The 24,132-nt window shown below is 45.4% G+C and overlaps 1 protein-coding gene across 10 annotated transcripts in view; it reads left to right on the top strand.

Annotated features, from left to right (window-relative positions):
- LOC102955164 (signal-regulatory protein beta-1-like) overlaps positions 1 to 11,215 on the top strand; it is a 52,976-nt gene extending 41,761 nt beyond the window's left edge. For 4 of the 10 annotated variants that reach the window (XM_042980747.1, XM_042980755.1, XM_042980750.1 and 1 more), the window contains 5 exons: positions 2,157 to 2,513; positions 4,728 to 5,048; positions 5,620 to 5,958; positions 8,354 to 8,464; positions 8,964 to 11,215. In XM_042980747.1, coding sequence (XP_042836681.1) covers positions 2,157 to 2,513; positions 4,728 to 5,048; positions 5,620 to 5,958; positions 8,354 to 8,454 — 1,118 coding nt within the window. In that variant the 3' untranslated portion in view covers positions 8,455 to 8,464; positions 8,964 to 11,215. Of the gene's footprint in view, positions 1 to 2,156; positions 2,514 to 4,727; positions 5,049 to 5,619; positions 5,994 to 8,353; positions 8,495 to 8,963 lie in introns of those variants that run through there. The other 6 variants (XM_042980749.1, XM_042980753.1, XM_042980748.1 and 3 more) reach the window with 5 other exon arrangements.
- Positions 11,216 to 24,132: the final 12,917 nt, after the last annotated feature.

Genomic DNA, 24,132 nt, shown 5'->3' with positions numbered 1-24,132 from the left:
AATCAAAATTGCACTGGCATTCTTCTCTAAGCTAGAACAAACAATCCTACAATTTGTATCGAACTGCAAAAGACCCCAAATAGCAAAAGTAATATTGAAGAAGAAAACCAAAGCGGGAGGCAACACACTCCCAGACTTTAGCCTCTACTACAAAGCTGTAATCATCAAGACAGTACGGTATTGGCACAAAAACAGACACATAGACAAATGGAATAGAATAGAGAACCCAGAACTGGACCACAAATGTACGCCCAACTAATCTTTGACAAAGCAGGAAAGAGCATCCAATGAAGAAAGACAGTCTCTTTAACAAATGGTGTTGGGAGAACTGGACAGCAACATGCAGAAGAAGGAAACTAGACCACTTTGTTACACCATGCACAAAAATAAACTCAAAATGGATGAAAGCCCTGAATGTGAGACAGGAAACCATCAAAACCCTAGAGGAGAAAGCAGGCAACAACCTCTTTGACCTCAGCCGCAGCAATTTCTTATTCAACACATCTCCAAAGGCAAGAGAGTTTAAAGCAAAAATGAACTATTGGGACCTCATCAAGATAAAAAGCTTCTGCACTGCAAAGGAAACAATCATAAAACTAAAAGCAACCGACAGAATGGGAGAAGATATTTGCAAATGACATATTAGATAAAGGGCTAGTATCCAAAATGTATAAAGAACTCAACAAACTCCACACCCAAAAAACAAATAATCCAGTGAAGAAATGGGCAGAAGACATGAATAGACACTTTTCCAAAGAAGACATCCAGATGGCCAAAAGATACATGAAAAGATGCTCAATGTCACTCATCATCAGGGAAATACAAATCAAAGCCACACTGAGATACCACCCCACACCGGTCAGAGTGGCTAAAATGAACAAATCAGGAAACAACAGATGCTGGCGAGGATGTGAAGAAACGGGAACCCTCTTGCACTGTTGGTGGGAATGCAAACTGGTGCAGCCGCTCTGGAAAACAGTATGAAGGTTCCTCAAAAAATTAAAAATAGAACTACCCTATGACCCAGCATACAGGGATTGTATTTACCCAAGGGATACAGGAGTGCTGATGCATAGGAGCACAGGTACCCCAATGTTTATAGCAGCATTTTCAACAATAGCCAAAGTATGGAAAGAGCCTAAATGTCCATCAACTGATGAATGGATAAAGAAGATGTGGCTTCTACATACAATGTAATACTACTTGGCAATGAGAAAATGAAATCTGGCCATTTGCAGCAACGTGGATAGAATTGGAAGGTATTATGCTGAGTGAAATAAGTCAGTCAGAGAAGGACAGATATCACATATTTTCACTCATATGTGGATCTTGAGAAACTTAACAGAAGACCATGGGGGAAGGGAGGGGGGAAAAATAGTTATAAACAGAGAGGGAGGGAGACAACTCATAAGAGACTCTTAACTACAGAGAACAAATTGAGGGTGGATGGGGGGATGGGGGAGAGGGGAAAGTGGGGGATGGGCATTGAGGAGGGCACTTGTTGGGATGAGCACTGGGTGTTGTATTAAGCCCAACTGGAACAAACTATATTAAAAAAAATAAAATAATATGATTATGATATAAGAAAAAAACCCACAGATTTTTGAAAGAATATTTTACTTCTCATTTAACTTCACGTTTGTGTGTGTTGAAAGCTCTGCCCATCACTGCCACTCAGTTATCCAGGCTGCTAGAACAGACCCCAGCATGTGCACGTGCTAGTGAAGGAGGGAAGTTGATCCAGAGAGGTTCCAGAAGCTAAACCCACAGCCCAGAAACTACATCCATCACTTCCGCTCACACACAATGGTCTAAAGAAGTCTCACGGCCCCACCGAATGCAAGAGACCAGAAAGCGTAACACCCCAAGGGGCCAGAACACAGACAAGCAGGATCATTTGGCGAAGCACGACGCTTTCAGAGAGGGCTGGGGCCGTCCGCCTGCCGTGTGCCACATCACTGAATCTCTCTGTGTTTTGCTTTCCTCGTCTGTAACAGGGTCTCGTGTGACAGGCTCGTCGCGAGGGCTACATGCCGTGTACACGCAGCGGGCTGGGCTCAAGGTGTGCACTCAGTGAAAGCTGTTGTGGATAAATACTTGCGCGGACGGACAGGATCGCACAAGGATGCTAAATAGCTGTTTTGTTCTCCCCCCAGGTGTGGCAGGTGAGGCGGAACTGCAGGTGATCCAGCCCGAGAAGTCGGTGTCTGTGGCCGCCGGAGAGACAGCCACTCTGCGCTGCACCCTGACCTCCCTGCTCCCCATTGGGAAGGTCGAGTGGTTCAGGGGCACAGGGCCAGGCCGGGAGTTAATCTTCAGTTCTGTCGGATACCGCCACTCCCCCCGAGTAACAACTGTTACAGACATCACAAAGCGAAGCAACCTGGACTTTTCCATCCGCATCAGTAACATCACCCCAGCAGACACGGGAACCTACTACTGTGTGAAGTTCAGGAAACGGGCTCCGGATGTGGAGTTTAGGTCTGGACCAGGCACCCAGGTCATCGTGAGCGGTGAGTATCGCTCCTTCCCCTGGTTGTGACAACAAGTCAATAAGAATGCCCTCCATCGCTTGGGCAACAGATAAGGATCAGGTGCTTTGGCGGGTGCCCCTGAATGAGCCCCTTCCACGGATCAGGGACGTTGAGGCCCGGAGATGTTGTGCTATTTGCTGAAGACACCATGGCTGATAAACGGTGGGAAAATCTGGAACCTCAGTCTGCAGGCTCCCAGCTCTTCCCTTTTCCAATCCTGACCAGCCTTCTGGTTCCAGCGATGAGGGACTGAAAGTCTGAGTGACTTTCCCAGTCACAAGGCCTCACTTCACCCCTGTCTCTGGAGAGACCTCCGCTTAATGTGGCCAGAGTTCTCCTTACTCAGCACTTACTGAGCACCTGCTGTGTGCATTCTGGGCTCTGGATGCTGTGGACGTAGCAGAGAACAGAACAGCCAAGGACTTTTCTCTCATGAAGCTTACGTTCCCCTCCCTTCCAATGCGGGTAAATGCACCGAGGGCAGGGAGGCGGGGAATGTGCTTCGTTATAACCGTTCAGAAATATCACAGGGAGAAGAGGCACAGCAGCACTGTTGACTCTGCTACCCCTGCTTGGAAGAGATGCCCGATGTAGGTCATTCGCTGGGGGTCTTTTCGAAAAATGCTCCCGTGATACAGGAACTGACTCTTAACGGTAGCAACCGAGTCTCCCTATACCCCCAGACATAGGGAGGAAACGGGGCTTTACCCTGATTGTGAGGGTGTCACGCAAGTTCCCAGTGGGTGTGTCCCTTGCCTGGTCACCACAGCCAGTACCAGTGCCTGGACTCCCAACCAGGTCTGAGGTCCTGGATCTGGGACCTCTGAGGAGTCATCCCCACATTGGGCTCGGTGTCGTCGCGTGTCTATGACAACACAGCCCCACAGCGCCGCTGCAGGGACTGAGTGAGCGAATGCATGTAAGTTGCTTACGACAGGACCTGGCACGCGGTGGCTGTCCTGCGAATGCTGGGGACATACCACGGACCCCATCACAAGGCAGGCACGGGCCTGAAGGAGCTGAGGGTCAGGGAGTCAGCCTAACATCAGGGGCCCGAGACACTCTCAATACAACCAATCACAGCGCTTTGTCCCTCTAGGGGGGTCAGGGCTGCTGGTGTTTTCATGACTTGACTTACTCATGTGACACCTCCTACCTATGTCCTCAGAATGTTTGCTGAGTTTTAGAAAGGAAGTTGAACATTCACAAATACACATATCTGCAATATGTGCCCTCTGACGACTGTTCTAGAAGGTGTTTGGTAATAAGGGACAATTTGGAGACCCCCTATAGGACCTTCTGAAATGCCCTCCCTCTCGAGTCACTGATGTGTGTGTTCCCAGGACACAAGAGGGCTTCTGCCTGCTCCGTAGACCGGTGTCTCTGTCCTTGAAATTGATTCACGATTGAAAAATTAACCATCTTTGGCTTTCTCAGCACTCCGTGATCTTGGTGTTCAACCCAACACTGACCCAAGAGAAGAACGCAGATTCAGAAAAACAACCCCTCATTCCCTCCCTCTCAGACTCAGGGTTTGGAGATGAGACCCTATGGAGTGTTTGTGGAAAGACTGAAAACTAGAGTAAATTAACAAATACCTGAAGGGAGAGCTCCAGGTGTAAGTTAAGTTTGGGATAAAGACAGATCCGAGTTTGGTCCTGGAGAAGCATTTTCAGTGTTAAATTCAAAGCAAAACTGCCTGTATTTGCCTCACGTGCCCCTCACTCCCACCCGAGTAGGAGAAAGGCCTGCGGTCCCCTCTCACCGGGGGCGCTGGGCTTGGCCACGTCCAGGCCTGCGGGCGGCTGGCCACCTGGTTCCGGCTCTCCTGGGGGCCCCCTCCACCCCTGCCCCCACCCCTGCACTGACGGCTGCACACGCCCTCTGAAGTCGGTAAGGTGTCCAGGGAGGCACTTTGGAACAGTGGAGACCAAGAGTGACACCCACCAGAAATGTCCTTCCTGTGCCCAGATTGGTGGGAGGTCCCCTGGCAGAGAAGACAAGGGGGACTTTGAACTGAGGCTGGAATTGCACGCGGGCCCTGCCCCTGACTCAGTCTCCAACGCCGCCCTCCCAACACTATCAGCAGGGCTAAAACATAATCCATGTGAGGGTTCTGCACAGTGTCACATACCTGTCGTTGCTGAGGATGACCAGAGTCACGCTTACTGCTCGTAAATGCTCCTCTTGTAGCCAAACCCTCTCCCCCCGTGGTGTCGGGCCCCACGGCCAGGGCCACACCTGAGCAGACTGTGAGCTTCACCTGCGAGTCCCACGGCTTCTCCCCCAGAAACGTCACCCTGAAATGGTTCAAAAACGGGAATGAGCTGGCAGCCTCCCAGACCACCGTGGACCCAGAGGGAGACAGCGCTTCCTACAGCATCTCCAGCACAGCCAGGCTGCCGCTGGCCCCGGGGGACGTTCGCTCCCAGGTCATCTGCGAGGTGGCCCACGTGACCCTGAAGGGGGGCCCTCCTCTTCGTGGGACTGCCAACTTGTCCGAGACCCTCCGAGGTAGATGCCCGTCACCCCCGGCCCAAGCCCAGCTCCGGCCCCCAAGCCTCCCAGCCTGCCCCTCCCCCACTCCGTGCTCCCAGCCTTCCATCCCCTGGAACCTGCCTCCTGACAGACCCTCCCAACCACCGGGCACCCAGGGGTACCGTCACCTCCTCCTGTTTTAACGGCAGTTCCGGGTGAACACCTACCGTGCTAGGTAGTTCGATTTACTTTCCCAGAGCCACTCCAATTATTGAGCACCTACTGTAATCCAGCCACTGTGTGCTTGGTGATTTCATGGATTTTGCTAGTTATTTGATTCCAAATGCATGCTGGGGGCTCGATTTCACTCATCATTACCCTAATAGGAGCTACCAGTAGGTACCTTGAGCACCTACTGTGTACTGGGCACTGTGCTTAGGGATTTCACTCACATGCAAAGCCTACCCTCAGTGTTTGAGCACCAGCTGTATGCCTAGCACTGATCTGGGTGATTCCCTTGCTGCGTGGGGGGAGCTAAGTTCTCGACCCCCTCCCCGGTGACGTGTCTGTTCCATGAGGTCAGAGCTTCTGCTCTGTGCTGTTTCAGTTCCACCCACCTTGGAGGTTGCCCAGCAACCCGTGACAAGGGACCAGGTGAAGGTCATTTGCCAAGTGAAGAAGTTCTACCCCCAGCGCCTACAGCTGACCTGGTTGGAGAACGGACACGTGTCCCGAACAGAAACGGCCTCGACGGCCTCGAACCTCATGGAGAATAAGGATGGGACCTTTAACTGGACGAGCTGGCTCCTGGTGAATTTATCCGTCCACAGGGAAGATGTGGTTTTCACCTGCCAGGTGCAGCAAGACGGGCAGCCCGAGGTCACCAAAACCCATACCCTTGTGGTCTCTGCCCACCAGAAGGACCAGGAAGCCCATACGACCCACGGTGAGTCCGAGATGCCAACTGACCTGGCACTTTAAATTCTATCTTTTCTTTTTTTATATGAAAAGCAGTCATTCATGCCTATTATAGAATAATCTAGAGGTCTACAGACATAAAGTAGAATTTTGATATGAGCTTCCCTCCCCAAAGCTCGTGCTCCAAGAGTGACCACTGTTAAGATTTTGGTACATAGCTTTTTAGATCTTTTGACATAAACATGCATTAGAGAAGGAAACAACAGAGGGAGGGAGATGATCTTGTCGCTAGCATCTTGCCTCCTGCACCTTCACCTGACAGTAATTATGTCACCACGCCAGGCCAGCCACCTCCTCCTTCTGTTTGTTCTCACCTGGGCTTCATATCGATCCTTCTTACACCCTTCTATCCCCTTCTCAGCAAAGGTCTGCACTTGCCACTCTGAAATTCTGGACGGGAACCCTGAGGACAGAGTGTTGAGTCTGAACCAGACTCCCTGGTGACCATGGGTGCTCACAGCACAAACCACCTTTGTCCCCTGCTTTGGGACAACAGGCCAGCAATAATCATGATTACTCACTGCACATTTACTTTATGCCAATTCCAGTTCATTTCTGATCTGCTACAACCACCCTGGGAGCTTGGAAGTTTACGGGACCAACTCAGGGAGCAATGGGGGACAGATGGAGAAGATGTCCTGCCCTTAGTCCAGGTGATGGGCTAAACCAATCAAGAGAAACCTGAGTCCCTGAGGACAGGGACCACCAGCCTATACGACAAACGTGTTAGAGATAACAGCTGGGCATTGTCCCAAGGACCTACAGGTCCCCTTTCTATGACCAAATTATATCTTATCTCGCTCTTATAATATATGGAGGAGTTTGAGCCATGTTACCAGGAGTCTTTGTTCCAGAAGACCTTTCAAAGGCCCATTTCCTTCTAACATACCCCATGACACTGTCCTCATTGCTGGGTCAACACTGAGTCACCGAGTGTCCATGACCCTACCAACTAGGAGAGGAGAGATAAGAAAGGGAGAACAACTTCTCTTAACACTAGAGGTCCTGCCTAACTGCGGCCACTAATGACTCAGTCGTGGATGCACATCCAGTTGCAAATGGAGTCCATAATTGTGTGGTCATGTGATTAATGACTTTCGTTTTTCAACAAAACCAATACCATTACACACTTTGTAAAATTAACAGTAACTCCCTACAATCAGTTATAATGGAATGGATAGTTCTCAAAATTTCTTCTGAGACTTTATTTTGTGCAACAAACTTGGTTTTATTTCATCTCTAAATGCTTGGGAGAACTTTCTTGTGAACCACATGGGACTCCACAACTCTTATATATATATATATGAAGAGAATCTGGATAGCTAGGGCTACTCAAATTCTTCATTTCATATTGGATGCTTGTGGCACGTTGTGCTTTGAGGAAGCTGGTCCATTTTCTTGAGTTGTCCAATTTCTACCCATAGAGTTCTCATCATATTACCTTGCTATCGTTTTGCTGTCTGTAGGCTCTGTAGTAATATCCTATTTCTTTCCTGATATTGGAAATATTTATTTTTCCCTTTTTTCATTGTCAGAATTACTAAGAATTGTTTCAATTTTACTAATCTTTTCAACAAACTCTCTTTTGTTTTAGTGATTTTTTCTCTTGCGTATTTTCAATTTCATTAATTTTTCTCCTCTTTTTTTCCCTGTTCTGCTTGATTGGGGTTTATTTTGCTCCCCGTTTTTTGAAATGGGAGCTAGGGTTGCTGACACTAGTCTTTGTTTGAATGCCACACCTGGGTCTCCTGTGCTTGGGGATTCAGTAGCATGGAGCCAGGATACCTGGTGCTGTGTTCTTCCAGACTGCCGGCATCTAGACTGTCTGCCTTCGTCTTCCACCTTTCAGAGTCCTCCTATTCTTGGACCGTGTGATTTCCAGGGGTCAGTCTTGACCTGACTTTCCTGAACCAGGAAAGCAGGAAGAGACAAATCAACATCACCTCCTCTGGACTGGCTTGGGTTAGACTTTGGTCTTTGGCCTTGCATTGGGGCTCATACCAGGGCTGTTACTTCTGGTGCTTCCAGTGTGCCTGAACTAGCAAGCTTGCTTGTGTGCTAAGACTGGAAATGGGTATTAGGGTTGTCTGGGTTGGAAGGCTGGATGCCTATGTTGCCGACCCTGCTGCACCAAGATGCACAGCCTCGATCCCTTCCCTCAGGAAGGACCCCCGGTAGCCAGAGAAGGGGTGAGCCAGATGAGGTACTTCAACTCTGAATTCTGCCTTGAGCATCTCACAGGGAGATTCATTAGCTTCAGAGCATTGATGGGTCCAGGTTCCCTCAGATGGAGTAAGTGGAGGCCCCTGGGAGTGGACTCCTGGATCCCTCTCTGATGCTGCCTCCTGTCCCTTCATTTCCAGATCAAGAACTGTCCACTCCACTCCTGGTGGCTCTCTACCTGGGTCCCAAGCTGTTACTGCTGCTTGTCACTGTCTCAGTCATCTATGTCCACAGGATGTAATGGATTGACTGTGAGTTATGGACAAGGAAGACAGGGCAAGGTCAGTCCAAGAAAGAGCCAGATCAGCAAGAGGGGCAGCCCACAGGTCATACAGGGTCACCGCCCACTTGGAGTAAAGAGCAGGTGAAATAACTCCTTCGATACCCTAAGGGGCCTCAGGAATCCCTCTGGGAGGTTCCAAACTCCCAGGAGGACTCTCAGGTCCTGTAGGAGGTGGGTAGGGTCAAAGGCTGGCAAAGGATGTGCACAGAGGCCTAGGGTTTCTGAGAAGTGGGCTGACTGAGCAACAGCTGGGTGGAAAACCCTGTGGAGACCATCTCTAGATTATCTGGGCACCAGGTGTCCACACCTGGAATGCTGACAGGTGCCCGCTGGCTGCTCTGAGGACGGCTCCCGCTCTGACCCTCTGTGGGACAGACTGGAGAGAATGGGGAAGGGGGATCAGGACCTAGGGAGGAAGGCTGAGGAGGCACAGTCCATGTCAGGGACCACCTGTCCTCTCACTACAGGTGACCCAGGAGGAAAATAGCACCGAGGACATAGGAGACACGTGGAGAACATTTCTGGAATGATGAGCAGATAATCAAATGTGAACATGGGTCCACATCTCCTTCCTTCCTCCCCTGCTACGTGCCATCCTCAGTTTCTGCTGCCTCCTTCCTTCCCTGAGGGGCCCAGCCTAAGACAAGGAACAACTAGAAGCTTCCACAACCCTGCCCCAGATGCCTGCTTCCCCAGAGACCCACCTGCCCACAGTTCCTGCTGCTCCTCTCCCAGTCCGTGATGCCCCAGAGCTGGTCTTCATACCGGGTCCTGAGCAGGGCAATAGAATGTCTCTGGAGACTGACACATGGATATCCTACTAGAATGTGAGAAACAAGTCACATGTACGCATACCAGGCTCTTATCCTTCTCCTGGGGACCATGGTCATGAAGTACACACTCAAGTCCATGTTCTCACAGGTTATTCCTGCCAACCCTCAGACTTCTAAGCCTTGGTGAGTTCTCCAATGTCTCTCGAATACAAATGAATCCCATCCTGGTTGGAAGAAGAGAAGGGATTCTCCTCCCTCTTTGCCTACATGTCCTTCTACTCAAACCCACAGAGGAATATCTCTTCCTCTCCCTGTGATGGGAACACTACCTCCTCTGTCACCTTCATCCTTCCCGACCTCGTTGCTCATGTACACGTGCTGGCAGTCCAGAAACCTGGACCCTTCCCTGATTTCCTTCTTCATATCCCGTGTTCAATTCTGCCTTCATAAAGCTATGTGCAGTGGCAAGATGGTAAATGTTCAACAATCCACGTCTCAGGAGGAAAAAGAAGTCCAATTTGTAGTGCTTGTCCACTTCGGTGGTGTCTACACTCCCAACGTGGCCAATTTCAAGCTGCCAACAGTGGAACAACTAGCTTGCAAAATTCCTGGAAAGCTCTCAGGAGCGAGGGCAAGCCTCCTCCCGCACACCAGGGAGCTCCACTCAGCACCTGCACACTGCTCGCTCCCGGGCTGCCCCCTGGTCCCAGCCACCAGCATCTCTTCCTGGACCATTGTCGCATCCCTAACAGACTCTCTGGGTTCCGCCACAGTGATCCTATGGAAATGGAGGTCAAATTGTCTCCCTTCTGTGCTTCTTCCCCCTACAGATGTGCATGGCTCGGTCTCTCCCCCTTTCAAGCTCTGCTGATATGTCCCTTTATGAAAAGCACCTTCCAAAAACCACCCCATGTAAAATATCAATTCCACTCTCTCACTCTGCATTCCCACAGCTCATACCTGAATTGAACTACTTCCCTAGAACTTAATAAATGGAAACAGTGCTCACTTTGCACAGTGATGCAAGACCAAAACAATGACGGTGCAGCTGAAACCATGAAAAGTGATGCCAGTAATTGGTGGGAAAAGTAATGATTTTTCTGTGACCTTTAGAAACTTTTTTCAACATCTCAGAAACCCTCCAACAGTCAGTTATGAATGTATCGGGACATAAAAAAACAGTAAAACTATTATTCACTTGGTATATGGGCTTTTGAAACATTAGAAACGTTGAAAAGGGAAGAGTTTTATTTGTTTGCAAAGACTTATCAAGAGTAATTTGCAGAGGGCCTGCCTTCCTCTGACAGCACAGTTTACAACAGAGAGCAAGTGTCTGGATTATCTCCCTCCTTTCTCACTTGGGATCAGCTTCCAACACTCCATCCTTGGCACTTCCGATTCTGTGAAATCTTTACAACATTAATGTGAATATTTGCTGGCATCACTTCCTCCGGGACATTGTCACCCCACCCCACCCCCACTGTCCTCAGTGACGTGGTAAGTTTATCCTCACTCTCTTCCTCTGGCTGCATATCTGGATGCTTGGGAACAGTATCCCAGGCCGCATTCCCATGAAGGTCTCTGTGCCTTCATGAACCCCACTCCCATTGAGTTTGAACTTTACCTCCAGCTTCTTCTCTTCTCGTTTCTCCTGTACCTCTTCAGCTTTATGCCCATTCCCTTCTGCCATTTTTTTTCACCTTTGTACCTTATGCAGGTTCATCGGAGGGGGGTGGGGCAGACCAGGAGACTACACAACCATCTGTTTTGCTATTGTGGGAAATGCATATCACAATCCTAATTATCCTGCACCCTGATCTCAGATTTTCATGCCCAGAACTCTGAGAAATTAGTTCCTGTTGTACAAGGCATCCAGTTTATGGTGTTTTCTTATAGTAGCCCAAGCCAAGACAAAATCTAAATAAATTTTGGACTTTGCTAAATAATAATGTACCAACATGGGTTCATTAAATTATAGTAAATGTACCATACTACTGTAAGACATCAATAAGATGGGAAACTGTGTGCAGCTGTATATTGGAACTCTGTATGATTGTCCCAAGTTTTTTCTAAATGTAAAACTGTTACACAAATTAAGGCCATTAAAAAAAGTCAACATCTTGTCCTCAGCTGGATCTCTGCCTCTCACACCCCTTTGGGGGACATTGCAAGGAAGTGAATAGTGGGGAGATTTTGTTTCGTAACCCAGGTTTTATCTCACTCCAGTTCTTAGGTTCCTTCTCCTCCTTCCTCTGTCCTCTGCCAGAGCTCACTCCAGAGCTAGGCACTCAGAGATCCCAGAAGGAGCTGCTTCTCTGTCCCCATGATAGTCATCCTAAACGTTTCCAAGTGGGAAAGCCCAGGTTAGTCCAGGTGTGCTCAGAGACCTCAGGGCCCCTGGGTGAGTGGGGTAGTTCTAAGGACCTCAATGGGGGGGGGGGGGCGCAGTTAATCCATGTGCTGAGGTCAAGGAACAGAGTTGGAAGGGGCTCTGCAGAGCAAGGTGGATGCTGTGATGCACCAGGCCTCAGGAGGTGGCCCTGGGCTGTGACCCTCTTTGAGATGGCCTCAGCTGAGAAGAGCCACCTTGCCCCAGGTCATGCCTGGTAACCTGCCACATCCAGTGGCTCCTCAACATGGGGATATAGAGGCCCAGCCCGCTCACCCCAGCTCAGGACAACTCTGAAATAACATCTTAGTATCAGCACGCACAGGAGATCACCTGAGGTTGTCATTGAGACCTCACTGCAGCTTAGCTTCTTCTAAAAATTCCTACTCCCTTCTCCTCCCTTCCACAGGTTTGATCCTAAAAGTACTCCCTGAAAATGACCTGCTTGTTCATATTCATCTCAACACCTCTTTCCCAGGGAACCCAATGTGGAATAAGAGACTGTGGTCAGTACCAGAAAAGGCAGGGATCCTTTTGTCTCTAGGGGCCAAGCCAGTCATGGAAGGGTGGATTGTTTACACTACCACATACCATATACGATATACCACATAGCACACGATATGTCATACACCATATACTATATACCAAACACTCTGGGTTTGTAGGAGCAATGAGAAACCACAAAACTGTTTATGCAAGAAGGCGTATAATCAGATGTGTGTTGTAGAAGACAACCTTGGAAGAAGGAGAAGGTAGAGCTTACGCTGGGCAAAACAAGATGGGGGTAGCCTATTAGGAAGTAATAGTTTTCATTTGGGCAAGAGATAATGGAGATGGAGAAACAGATTCCACAGGTGTTTAGGAGGTAAAACCAACAGGGCCTCTAGCAGGCAGACAAGAGTGGACAAGTGAGGGTGTAGAACATGGGTCCCTTTTTGGTTTGCCCAAATGTTTGGAGGATGTGCCACGTACGGAACAGGGTAGAAGGGGTAAGAGAATGTCTGAGTGCAGACTATGAACTCAGTTTGAATATTTGAGCTACACAAATGAAAATTTCAAAGTCAAAGTGTATATAGCCCAATCACCAAAAAGTGTATTCAGGATTGGAACCTTGACTGCATCTATTTGCAAATCCAGTGCTCCTGATTATCAAGGCATTACATACCCCAGTCTCTAAACTCTGAAGAGTTTAGAGTCTGATGGAAGGTGTCAAGTCTCCTGGAGGTTGGAGGAAGGGAGAGATGCTGGAAGCTGGAGGAAAGATGCTCAGTAGGGGCCATGGATGGCTTCCCAGCATGGAATTCGTCATTCCAGGACAATGTGAGAGGATGGTGACATCCCTGGGAGAGGGGAGTCTTGTCATCTCCTATGGGCAGTTTGGGCCTGCTCTGCATGCTCCTCTTGCTCAACCACCCCACTGAACTTAACATCCTGTAGATCCCTAAGAGGAGACAGGGCTCACAAGGAACCAGTTGCAAAATAGCCCTGGCAGTAAGTGCATGGCAATGGACTCGTGGACATTAAGCGTCATCAGTCTTGTGTGGGCTGAGAGTCTCCAGACACAAGCATTGTGCTTGAGTAGAGCCCGTTCCGGTGTGACATAGAAGCCAACATGCTGGTTCCATCACTTTCTGAAAGCATTTCTTGAGTCTCTCCACTCCCTTCCTCCAGAAGCCCATTCCCCCAATTAAACCAAGTGGAAAACACAGAGGTCAACCAAACAGACTATTCCATCCACATCAGTAATGTGTCACCCAAGGATGGGGGCACCTATTACTATGTGAAGTTAACAACAGGGCATCCTGATGTGGCGTAGGTATCTGGTTCAAGCCCCTTGTGTCCGTGAACGGTGAGTACAGCCTGACAACCTCCATCCCTTTGGTTTGTAAAACTAAAATTTTCAAAATCTGAAGCATGTGCCAAGTCATCACTACACACTGGATACTGTGCCCCTTCACCCACAAACAACCCTGTAGGCTGGGATTCTACACATGGCTCTTCTTTCAGTCTGGGTCCTGTGCCCACTCTCGAATGAAGCCATGTGACAGACCATGCCCTTCATGATGACCCAACTACCAAAACATGAACACAGGGCCAGAAAAACTCCAAACTCAAAAGATAGTCAACAGGTTAAACACAACTACATGTGTGCACCGAATGGTCCAAAAAGTTGTTAAACTGAGCCTACAAGTCTGTCTGGCCTTCCTGAGGTTTAGGGACAAACCTGAGCTCAAGAATGTGCATTGTGTCTTTTTTGGCCTACTTCCTGACTCCAAACATAAATCACAGACACGGTAGCTCCATATAATCCTCTGGATTTGGATGGAATCTCAACATGGAGAAAGGTAGCCCCCAAGCTTAGTATCTCCTGAAACAAAACAAAGGGATCCAAAGGCAGGCAGAACCTCTACAAGCCTGCACAATTCCACTCACTCATTTCTAACTGGAATGTCATCGGGGTCTGGTGACAGCTCCCTGAAGGGTCACCACAACACAGTCAAGACATCGATCCCCACACAGGAAATCCACGCGTGGCTGTGGTCTACTCCTATGGCTTCTGGGGAGCCGAGACACCAGCAGGAAGGTTCTTGTGTGTCACCCGCTCCCAGGTCTCATTTGGATTAGTTGTCCCGGAGGGGTTGAGTCTCTCTCCTGGCACTTGATCTTTCCATGGTCTGCCCTGGTCTACCCTCAGCTCTGCTGTTCTCTGATTCTCTGAGGACAACCAGTGTTTCCTGCTGCTCAATTTGCATTAATTTCATCAAATACAGCGTCATTAGGGTGTCCATCTGTTCTTCTGGGAAAACTAGCTTTCCTCAGTAATGTTCTCTCCAAGTCCAATCACATTCCAGGCCATCCACTGGCCATGGAACATTCACATCTTTCCCTCAAGCTGAAACATGTGGCTTCCTGCCATTCCCCTGCATTGGGCTGTGGTGTCAGTGTAGGGACCACAACCCAGTCTCCCTGCCTTTGGCTTAGTGTTAGCCTATGTCATACTGTGACTTCCTATGAATTCTACTGAAATATATAACATCTTATAGTATTTAACAATCGTGCCGTTTTTCCTCATTGTTTTTCCTCATTCTACTGCACAGCTGAAAACCCAGTTGCAAAGAGTTCTAGAAGTCGTTAGATCATGATTTCAGAAGCCAGGAATCATAAATGCATAGAGCCTGAAAGTTGGGGTGTCCGACTAGCACGACAGTAAAACACGCTGTGTCTGGTGTGACCCCAGCTTTGCCACTTGTGACCTTGGGCAGATTACTGAACCTCTCCAAATCCTAGTTCCTTCCTATGTAAAATCTCAGTCTCTTGGAGTCAAAGAGATGTGGAGTCTGTGAATCTTAAAATGTTAGAATTACCAAATCGTAGAGTGAGTCACCTGACCTGTAGGCTTTTAAATGGTATTTAATGTTCATCTTTGCATCTTACATGGCCAAAGTGGAAAAAAAAGAGAGAGCAAGATTTTGAGGCTTTCATCAATCCCATTCATTCTTTTCTTCATGCATTCCTCCTTCCAACCATGCATCAAGCATGTATTCACTCAAAGCACACTCTCATTCAGCCATGCATTTACCTATGCAGGAATCTGTTAACAAGTACCTGAATCCTCCTCTGGGGCAGACCCTGGGCAGAGGACCCATTGTCAAGGAATTCCCAGGGATCCACAGTGGACTTCCTATAGTAATTGTCTGCTTTCTCTGGGCCGTGTCAGTTCCCCCTACAGTGACACTGTACCAGTCTTCACCCTCCTCAGATTTGGTGGCTCTTATCTGCCATGTGCAGAGTTTCTATCCACGAATGTGCATGTCACCCAGATAGAGAACTATCATATGACCAAGGGAGTCAAGCAACTCATACCCAAGAAGAGCAATGAGAACTACACAAGAAAGCTTGCATTTGGTGAGTGTGTTGGGGCAGGGGTCTGAGTAGGTGCTTACCTGTAAGGTGCAACATGAGACACAATCTCCCATCCTGGACAATTTCATACTGTCGGCACAGCACACAGCACTTATAAACCCACTGGAAACTCAGGTAAGCCCACCTCTACTCTCTGAGCGTGTGGGTTACCTTTGACTCCAAAGTAAGTGAGGTATTTAAACCAAGGGATGAATGAATAAAGATGCTGTAGTATAAGCCCTCAACCAGTACACAATGATCAAGATCACACCATGCATATTTCCAGACCACAACGCTTTGAAACTTGTTATCTAGCTCAGGAAAAAATTTGGAAAGACTACAAATGCACAGAGGTTAAAGAACATCCCACTAAGAATGAATGGGTTAACCAAGAAATTAAAGAGGAAATAAAAAGTACAAGGAAGCCCACAAAAATGAAAACATGACAGTCCAAAACCTCTGGCATGTAGCAAGGTGGTCGTAAGAGGGAAGTATGCAGCATTCCAGGCCTTCTTAAAGAGGGTAGAAATGTCTCAAATACACAACCTGACCTTACACCTAAAGGACATGGAAAAAGGACAGCAAATAAAGCCCAAACGCAGCAGAAAAAGAGAAATAATAAAGACTAGAGCAGAAATCAATGTTATAAAAAACCAACAACAGAACAGACTCACAAAACTAGAAGCTGGTTCCTTGAAACAATTAACAAATTGATAGCCTTCTAACCAGACTTACCAAAAAGAAATAAAGAAGGTCTCCAGGAAATAAAATCATGAATTAAAGAGGAGAGATCACAAACACCACCACAGAAATACAAACAATTATAAAAGAATATTATGATCAATTATATTTCAATGAATTGGGCAATCCTGAAGAAATGGATAAATTCCTAGAAACATATAAACTACCACAATTGTGACAGAAGAAACTGAAAATTTGAACAGACCCATAACAGTAAAGAAATTCAATCAGTAATCAAAAATCTCCCAACAAACAAGAGAACTGGGACAGACGGCTTCCCAGGCGAATTCTACCAGACATTAAGAAGAGTTAATACATACTCTTGTCAAACTGTTCCAAAAAATAGAAAGGGAAGGAAAAATTCCAAACTCAAGTATGAGGCCAGCATTACCTTCATTCCAAAGCCAGACAGAGACCTGCTAAAAAGGAGAATTACATCCAATTCCCCTGATGAACACGGACACAAAAATTCTCGACAAGATACTAGCATACCGAATCCAAAAGTACATTAAAAGAATTATTCACCAGAATCAAGCAGGATTTATTCCTGAACAGCAGGGCTGGTTCAATATCTGCAAATCAATCACCATGATACACCACATTAATAACTGGAAGGATAAAACCACATGATCCTCTCAATAGATGCAGAAAAGGCATGTGACAAAATACAGCTTCCTTTCCTGATTAAAAAAACTCTCAAGTAGAGATAGACAGAACATACCTCAACAACATAAAAGCCATATATGGAAAACCCACAGCTAATATCATCCTCAATGGGGAAAGCCTAAGAGCTTTCCTACTAAGATCAGGAACACAACAGGGTTGTCCACACTCACCACTGTTTTTCAACAGAGTACTGGAATTCCTACCCTCAGCAATCATGCAAAAGAAAGAAATAATAGGCAGAGTGATTGGGAAGGAAGAAGTCAAATTTTCACTCTTCTCAGAGTGACATGATACTCTACCTGGAAACCAAAAACACTACACCAAAAAATTGCTAGAACTGATGCACAAATTCAGTAAAGCCTCAGGATATAAAATCACCATACGGAAGTTGGTTGCATTTCTTATACACCAATCATGAAGCAGCAGAAAGAGATAGCAAGGAATCAATCCCATTTACAATGCACCAAAAGCCTTAAGAAACCTAGAGATAAACTTAACTGTGCGGAATAAGCTTAGGAATTCCCTGAGCTTGCACCCCATGGGTTAACAAAGCATAAAGAATTAGAAAGGCATGAGATGTACACACCCAAGTTTGGGTAAACAAGATTAGGTTCATAAGATTAGGTAAATGGGGCAAAGACCCCCAGTATAGGACAAAGGTGTAGGAATAGGGAAACTCAGGACGAAAACATCCAGGATGGGGTAAACAAGATTAGATATTCAGGGCAGAAATACCCCCCAACTGAGTACAATTGCAGAAAGCTGCTTTCACAGGAAGAAAGGACCAAATTAGGTAAACCGGTAAATAGGGTATAGACCTTTGCAGGGTGAAGTTCCCCAGAGCAGAGGTAATTAGCAAAAGAAAGGTGCCTTTTGACCCTGAGGTAGCATGCTCTGTCTTTCCTGTCCCCTAGATCAGTTCAGGTAAACGGAGGTGATGCCTCACATCTGCCGTAAACAATCTTCCACCGGGCATCAGGATTCTGTTTTATATTAACCTAAACCCCTAACACCACATATCTTCAAAACCCCCTTTCCCTCATGCCCATGAGTTAATGTTCATGATTTCATTGTCTCTTTGTGCACGTCCATTACCATGTTTGTAAGCCTTCTGATCCTAATAAAAACGGAGCAAGGGCCCTTTCTCGGGGCTCTTGTCTCCTCCTGGACATTAGCCTGTCTCACATTTTTAATCCTGCATCCCATTTCTTGCTGGACAAGAGAAAATTCCAGACCCAGAGTCTACAACACTTAACCAAAGAGGTAAAAGATCTGTACGCTGAAAACTATGACAATTTTCACTTACGAAAGAACACTTATCAAAGAAATTGAAGACACAAAGAAATGGAAAACCATTCCACGCTCATGGATTGAAAGAACAAAGATTGTTAAAACGTCTATACTACCCCAAGCAATCTACACGTTCAAGACAACCCCTATCAAAATAACACCAGCATTCTTCTCAGAGGTTCAGCAAACAATTATAAAATTTGTATGGAACCAGAAAAGACCCCGAATAGACAAAGTAATGCTGAAAAAGAAAAGCAAAGCTGGAGGCCTCACAATTACAGACTTCAAGCTGTATTACAAAGCTGTAATCATCAAGGCAGTATGGTGCTGCCATAAGACAGACACCTATCATTGGAACAGAGTAGAAAACCAAGAAATGAACCCACAAGTGTATGGCAAACTAATCTTCAAGAAATCAGGAAACAGTATCCAATGGAAAAAAGTCTATTTAGCAAATGATGCTAGGAAAACTGGACAACGACATGCAGAAGAATGAAATCGGGCCACTTTATTACAACATACACAAAAATAAATTCAAAATGGATGAAACACCTAAATGTGAGATAGGAAACCATCAAAAATCCTACAGGAAAAAATAGGCAGCAATATCTTTGACCTTGGCCACAGCAACTTGTGACTATACATGTCTCTGCAGTTAAAGGAAACAAAGGCAAAAAACAAACTATTGGGACCTCAACATCAAAACCCGCACAGTAAAGGAAACACTCAACAAAACTTAAAGGTCACTGATGGAATGAGAGAGGATATTTGCAAGTGACATATCAGATAAAGGGAGAGTATCCAAAATCTATAGAGAACTTATCAAACTCAACCCCCAAAAACAAGTAATCTGGTGAGGAAGTGGGCAGAAGACATGAATAGACACTTTTCCAAACAAGACATTCAGATGACTAACAGACCCATGGATAGATGCTCAACGTCACTCATCATCAGCGAAATACAAACAAAACTACAATGGGACACCACCTCACACCTGTAAGAATGGCTCAAATGAACAACTCAGGAAGCAACAGGGGATCACTTTTGCACTGTTGGTGGGAATGCAAACTGCTGCATTCACTCTGGAAAACAGTATGGAGGTATCTCCAAAAGTTAAAAATAGAATTCTCCTGTGGTCTTGAAATTGCACGACTAGGTCTGTATCCAAAGGATACAAAAACACTGATTCGAAGGGACACATGCCCCCCAATGTTTATAGCAGTGCTATGAACAACAGCCAGATTATGGAAAGAGCCCAAATGCCCATTGACTGATGAACTGATAAAGAATATTTGATATATATATATATATATATATATATATATATATATATATATTAGACTAAATGGTTGACAGGCATTAAGGAAGGCACTTGAGATGAGCACTGGGTGTTATACGTAAGTGAGGAATTCTACTCCTGATACCAATACTACACTACATAGTAACTAAATGGAATTTAAATTAAAACAAGAAAAATATTTAAATGTATCATTTAATTCAAGCTCTTAATTTCCCAGCTCACCACGAATAGAATCGGTACATTGGGGGCACGAATGTTATTCAACATGACTCTGCACTGTGAGGTTAGGTAACTCTTCAGTGTGGATAGAGGCCTCCAAGTCATGCACTGCTTTTGGGGGGGGGGGTTCTTTAAATAGGAATTCTTACGTTCCACTACATTCATACATCAATTACCATTGATTCCTATATAATACAGGTCTACCGACAATATATGAGAAGCTCTAAACTCAACGAAGATAACACTTTCCTCGCACTTTTATGCTTTTAGGGTGCTTCTGAAATATTTAAACTTTTTACAAACAGTTTTAAATAAAGTGAAACAGATACCAGTCAAACCTACCAGGAGTCAAACATGGAGCTAGTTATGAAATAAATAGACTTATGTGGTCTTAGAGTTGTGTTTCCAGTGGCTACACAAATTTCAGCGATCATTTATTGCTGAGGGTACCACAGATAGGATTATACACTTGCACAGAATTCTTCACTACGATATACTGTGTTGTCAGCAGGCACAGAGTTTTAATCCCATTACTCAGGGCACAAATACACAGCAAGGAGTTTGCCATCAGCACGACGAGAACTCTATCTGAATTGAACCAAACATACGACTGAATCCGTCAGACGTGTAAGTGCCACTTCTCCAGGGATAGTGTGGTTGCTTGCAAAACTGTCAAAGGGCCAATGGAGAAAAACAGTGGTGTATCTTAGAAATTTCTCATCAGGCTGTGATTCTTTTGGGGAAGAGAGCTATTATTCGGTTTCTCTCTGTGTATCTGTTAAACTAGTGTATGGTCTAGGTATAGAAGGAGTTCAGTAATTGTTCTTGAGTAATGAACTATTCAAGAATATTTGTAATAACTACACAATATATGAAAAGAACTGCTCCACTATTCCTTCAACCTCTATCATTTCCTGGATTGATAAACTGGCAAGGAGCCTGTATTTGTGTTAAATCCTTCAAAATCAGTTCCTAAATGCTTGATACAATAAATTACAAATAAAAGCAAAAAAGATATATATGTACAGCAGAATATTACTCAGCCATCAAAGAGAATGAAATCTTGCCGTTTGCAATGATGAGGATAGAGCCAGGTATATTGTGCTAAGCAAAAGAAGTCAGAGAAAGACAAATACCACATGATTTCACTCATATATGGAATTTAAGAAACAAAACAGACGAACATGTGGGAAGGGGAAAAAGGAAGAGAGATGGAATCGAACCATGAGAGACTCTTAATGACAGAGAACACACTGACGGTTGATAGAGGCAGGTCAGGGATGGGCTAGAGGGGTCTTGGGTATTAAGGAAGGCACTTGTTATGATGAGTACTGGGGGCTGAATGTAATTGATGAATCACTGAACTCTACTCCTGAAACCAATATTGTACTGTATGTAAACTAATGAGAATTTAAATAAAACTTTGGAAAAAAAAAATCACTCTGCCCTATGAGTCATGGGGATAAACGTACAGCACAGGGAAATACAGCCAATGGTTTTGGAATAATGTTGTATGGGGACAGACGGTGACTACACTTACTATAGTGAGCGTTGCACAATGCACAGAATTGTCATAGTGCTATGTTGAGCACCTAAAACTAATATAGCACTGTATGTCAAATTTGATAATGACAATTTTTTTAACTATTTTAAAAATAAATTTTGCCCTGGAGCAAAAGCAAAAATATCGGATCCATACGTAATACATATTTGGGCAAGTGATTTTTGACAAAAATGCCAATGCAATTCAATGTGGAAAAGCTAGCCTTTTCAACAAATGGTGTTGAAATAATTAGATATTCATATGTAAAAAGGAGGAGAAGGAGAAGGAGAAGAGGAGGAAGGACAATCTTGACCATTTCCTTCTAACATACACAAAATCTAATATTGTCTTAAAAATATTACCTTATAGAAATATTACTGTACAATATACACAAAAATACTAAGAACAAATTTATATGATCCGATGGGTCACAGACATAAATTTACATCCTAAAACCATAAAACTTCTAGAAGAAACTGGGGGGAAAAAACCAAACCTAAATCCTAATGATCTTGGGTTGGCAGAGACATTTTTAGATAAGACGCAAGAAGTGCAATCGATCAAAGAAACCATCGATCAATTTGACTTCATGAAAATGTCAACTTTTTTTTAATGTTTTTTTTTCCAATATATGAAATTTATTGTCAAATTGGTTTCCATACAACACCCAGTGCTCAGAAAATTTCAACTTTTATTCTTCGAAAGATACCGTTAATGAAAAGAAAAAGAAAGTTACCGAGTAGGAGAAAATGTTTGCCAAGAGAATCTGCTCAAGGACTTGTATCTGGGACAGAGGTGGGCAAGTTACGGCCGGCTGTTGGTGCAAGTCAAGTTTTATTATCTGTGGCTTCTTTCAGACTGAAACGTCAGACAGAAGTGATAGTGGTCCGGACCTGACGGCCCACGAGCATAAAGCATTTACTGTCTGGCCAGTTTGTCGACACCAGAGAGAGAGTATTTAAAGGACTCTAACGATAACATGGCAAAAAGACAAAGAATCCCATTTTTTAAATGCACAGATTTGACCAAGCGTTCCATCAAAGAATATCTACGAGGGGCCACACGGGTTTCGCTTACGCAAAATGTGTTTTTTTTTTTTTAAACTGCTCTAATTAGGACGGCTTTAGAACGCGTTTCGATACCTCTTTTTGGGCAAACCTTCCCACCTGGTCCTGTCGCTTGGGACGGCTGCGGCTCTCCTTGGCTCACACGCATTTGAGAATCACGCCGTCAACTTTTATCGCAAACCCTTTTACAAATATGGCTTGATTGCACTGTCTTTGTATATTCATTTGGGCAAGTTGGCATCTTTCTGATACTGAGCTCTGCAACTCACAGACATGAGATACCTCAATTCCCTCGTTAGGGTTGTCTTTACTACTTTCCAGTTTCTAGTATAGCATCTTTAAAAATTATTTATTTTAAACAATTTAAAACTTATTATTACTGTCTACACTGGGTTTGGGAGGTTGTATAGGATTATAAGTGGCTTTTAACGTCGATAGTCTGTCCAGCAAACTAATCAAACTCGTACTAGTGCTCACAGCATGGACATTCTCTTATGTGAGCTCTTATAATGTCAATCAACTCACCCCAGATTAGCTTTCACCTTCATCAAAGTTACATACGCACATGGCTTACGAGGTAAATGGTTCTATACACACTACCTGTGACAACTGGAGCCTCCTACCTTCCACGGTTTTCCACCCCAAAGGCAACCATTTTGCGCCCTTTTCTGATTATTTTTAACTGATTTTTCTAGAAGTTACAGGCAGGTCTCTTATAGCATGCTGACACTGTCACTTCTAGACATCTCCCTCTTAGGCATTATTCACTGATGTCCCACCGTGGATGACGAGGATACAATGGTCTGTTTTCTGGACCCTGTGCCACATACCTTAATGTATTTTTATTTTTAGTGTTTTTATTTATATTTGAAGGAGAGAGAGACAGAGCATGAGTGGGGGAGGAACAGAGAGAGAGGGAGACACAGAATTCAAAGCAGGCTCCAGGCTCTGAGCTGTTCAGCAGAGCCCGACGTGGGGCTCGAACCCACGAACCGTGAGATCATGACGTGAGCCCAAGTCGGATGCTCAACCGACTGAGCCACCCAGGCACCCCCACGTTAATTTTGGCTAATGTCATAGTCATTCAGCAGATTATAATGACAAAGGCCTTGTGTTTTATAGCTCAATCTTGTAACATCCCCAGCTTTTGTTTGTGTCTTTCCGCTCATGTGTATTTGGTGTAAACACCACCACATTCAGGGTACAGAACAACTCCGTGGCCGCAAAGGTTCGCCTTGTGCTACCCTTTCATAGTGCCCACCTGCCCCACCACACCAAGCCTCTGGCACATGCCCATCTGTTCTCTACAACTTCGACAATGTTGTGTAAGTGGATTCCCACAGTACGTGACGTTTTGAGATTGATTTTGTTCACTCAACATAATGCCTTCGGAAACTTACAAGTTGTGCACATGTAAATAATTTATTCCTTCTTAGCGCTGAGAAGTGTTTCCTGGTATGAATCCACTAGTTTGTTCAAGCATTCCCTAATTCCTGGACATTTTGGATGTTTCCCTTTACTTCCTATGCCAAAGAAAGATGCTTTAAATATTCACGCGAGGTTTTTGTGAGGCCATGGTCTTCTCTGCTCAGATAAATGCCTGAGAGTGTGATTTATGGGACATATAACCCACTTCCTCTTTCTTTGGTTGGAGGAGAGCACATACAAATTCTTTTCTCTTATCAATTTTTCTAAATAATCTCTACACCCAATTTGGGGCCTCAAGATGCGGGCAGGGAAGACCC

The sequence above is a fragment of the Panthera tigris genome, chromosome A3, assembly GCF_018350195.1.
Source record: "Panthera tigris isolate Pti1 chromosome A3, P.tigris_Pti1_mat1.1, whole genome shotgun sequence".
NCBI lineage: Eukaryota > Metazoa > Chordata > Mammalia > Carnivora > Felidae > Panthera > Panthera tigris.
The sequence above is the reverse complement of the archived record's forward strand: the minus strand, read 5'-3'. Positions and strand labels throughout refer to the sequence as shown.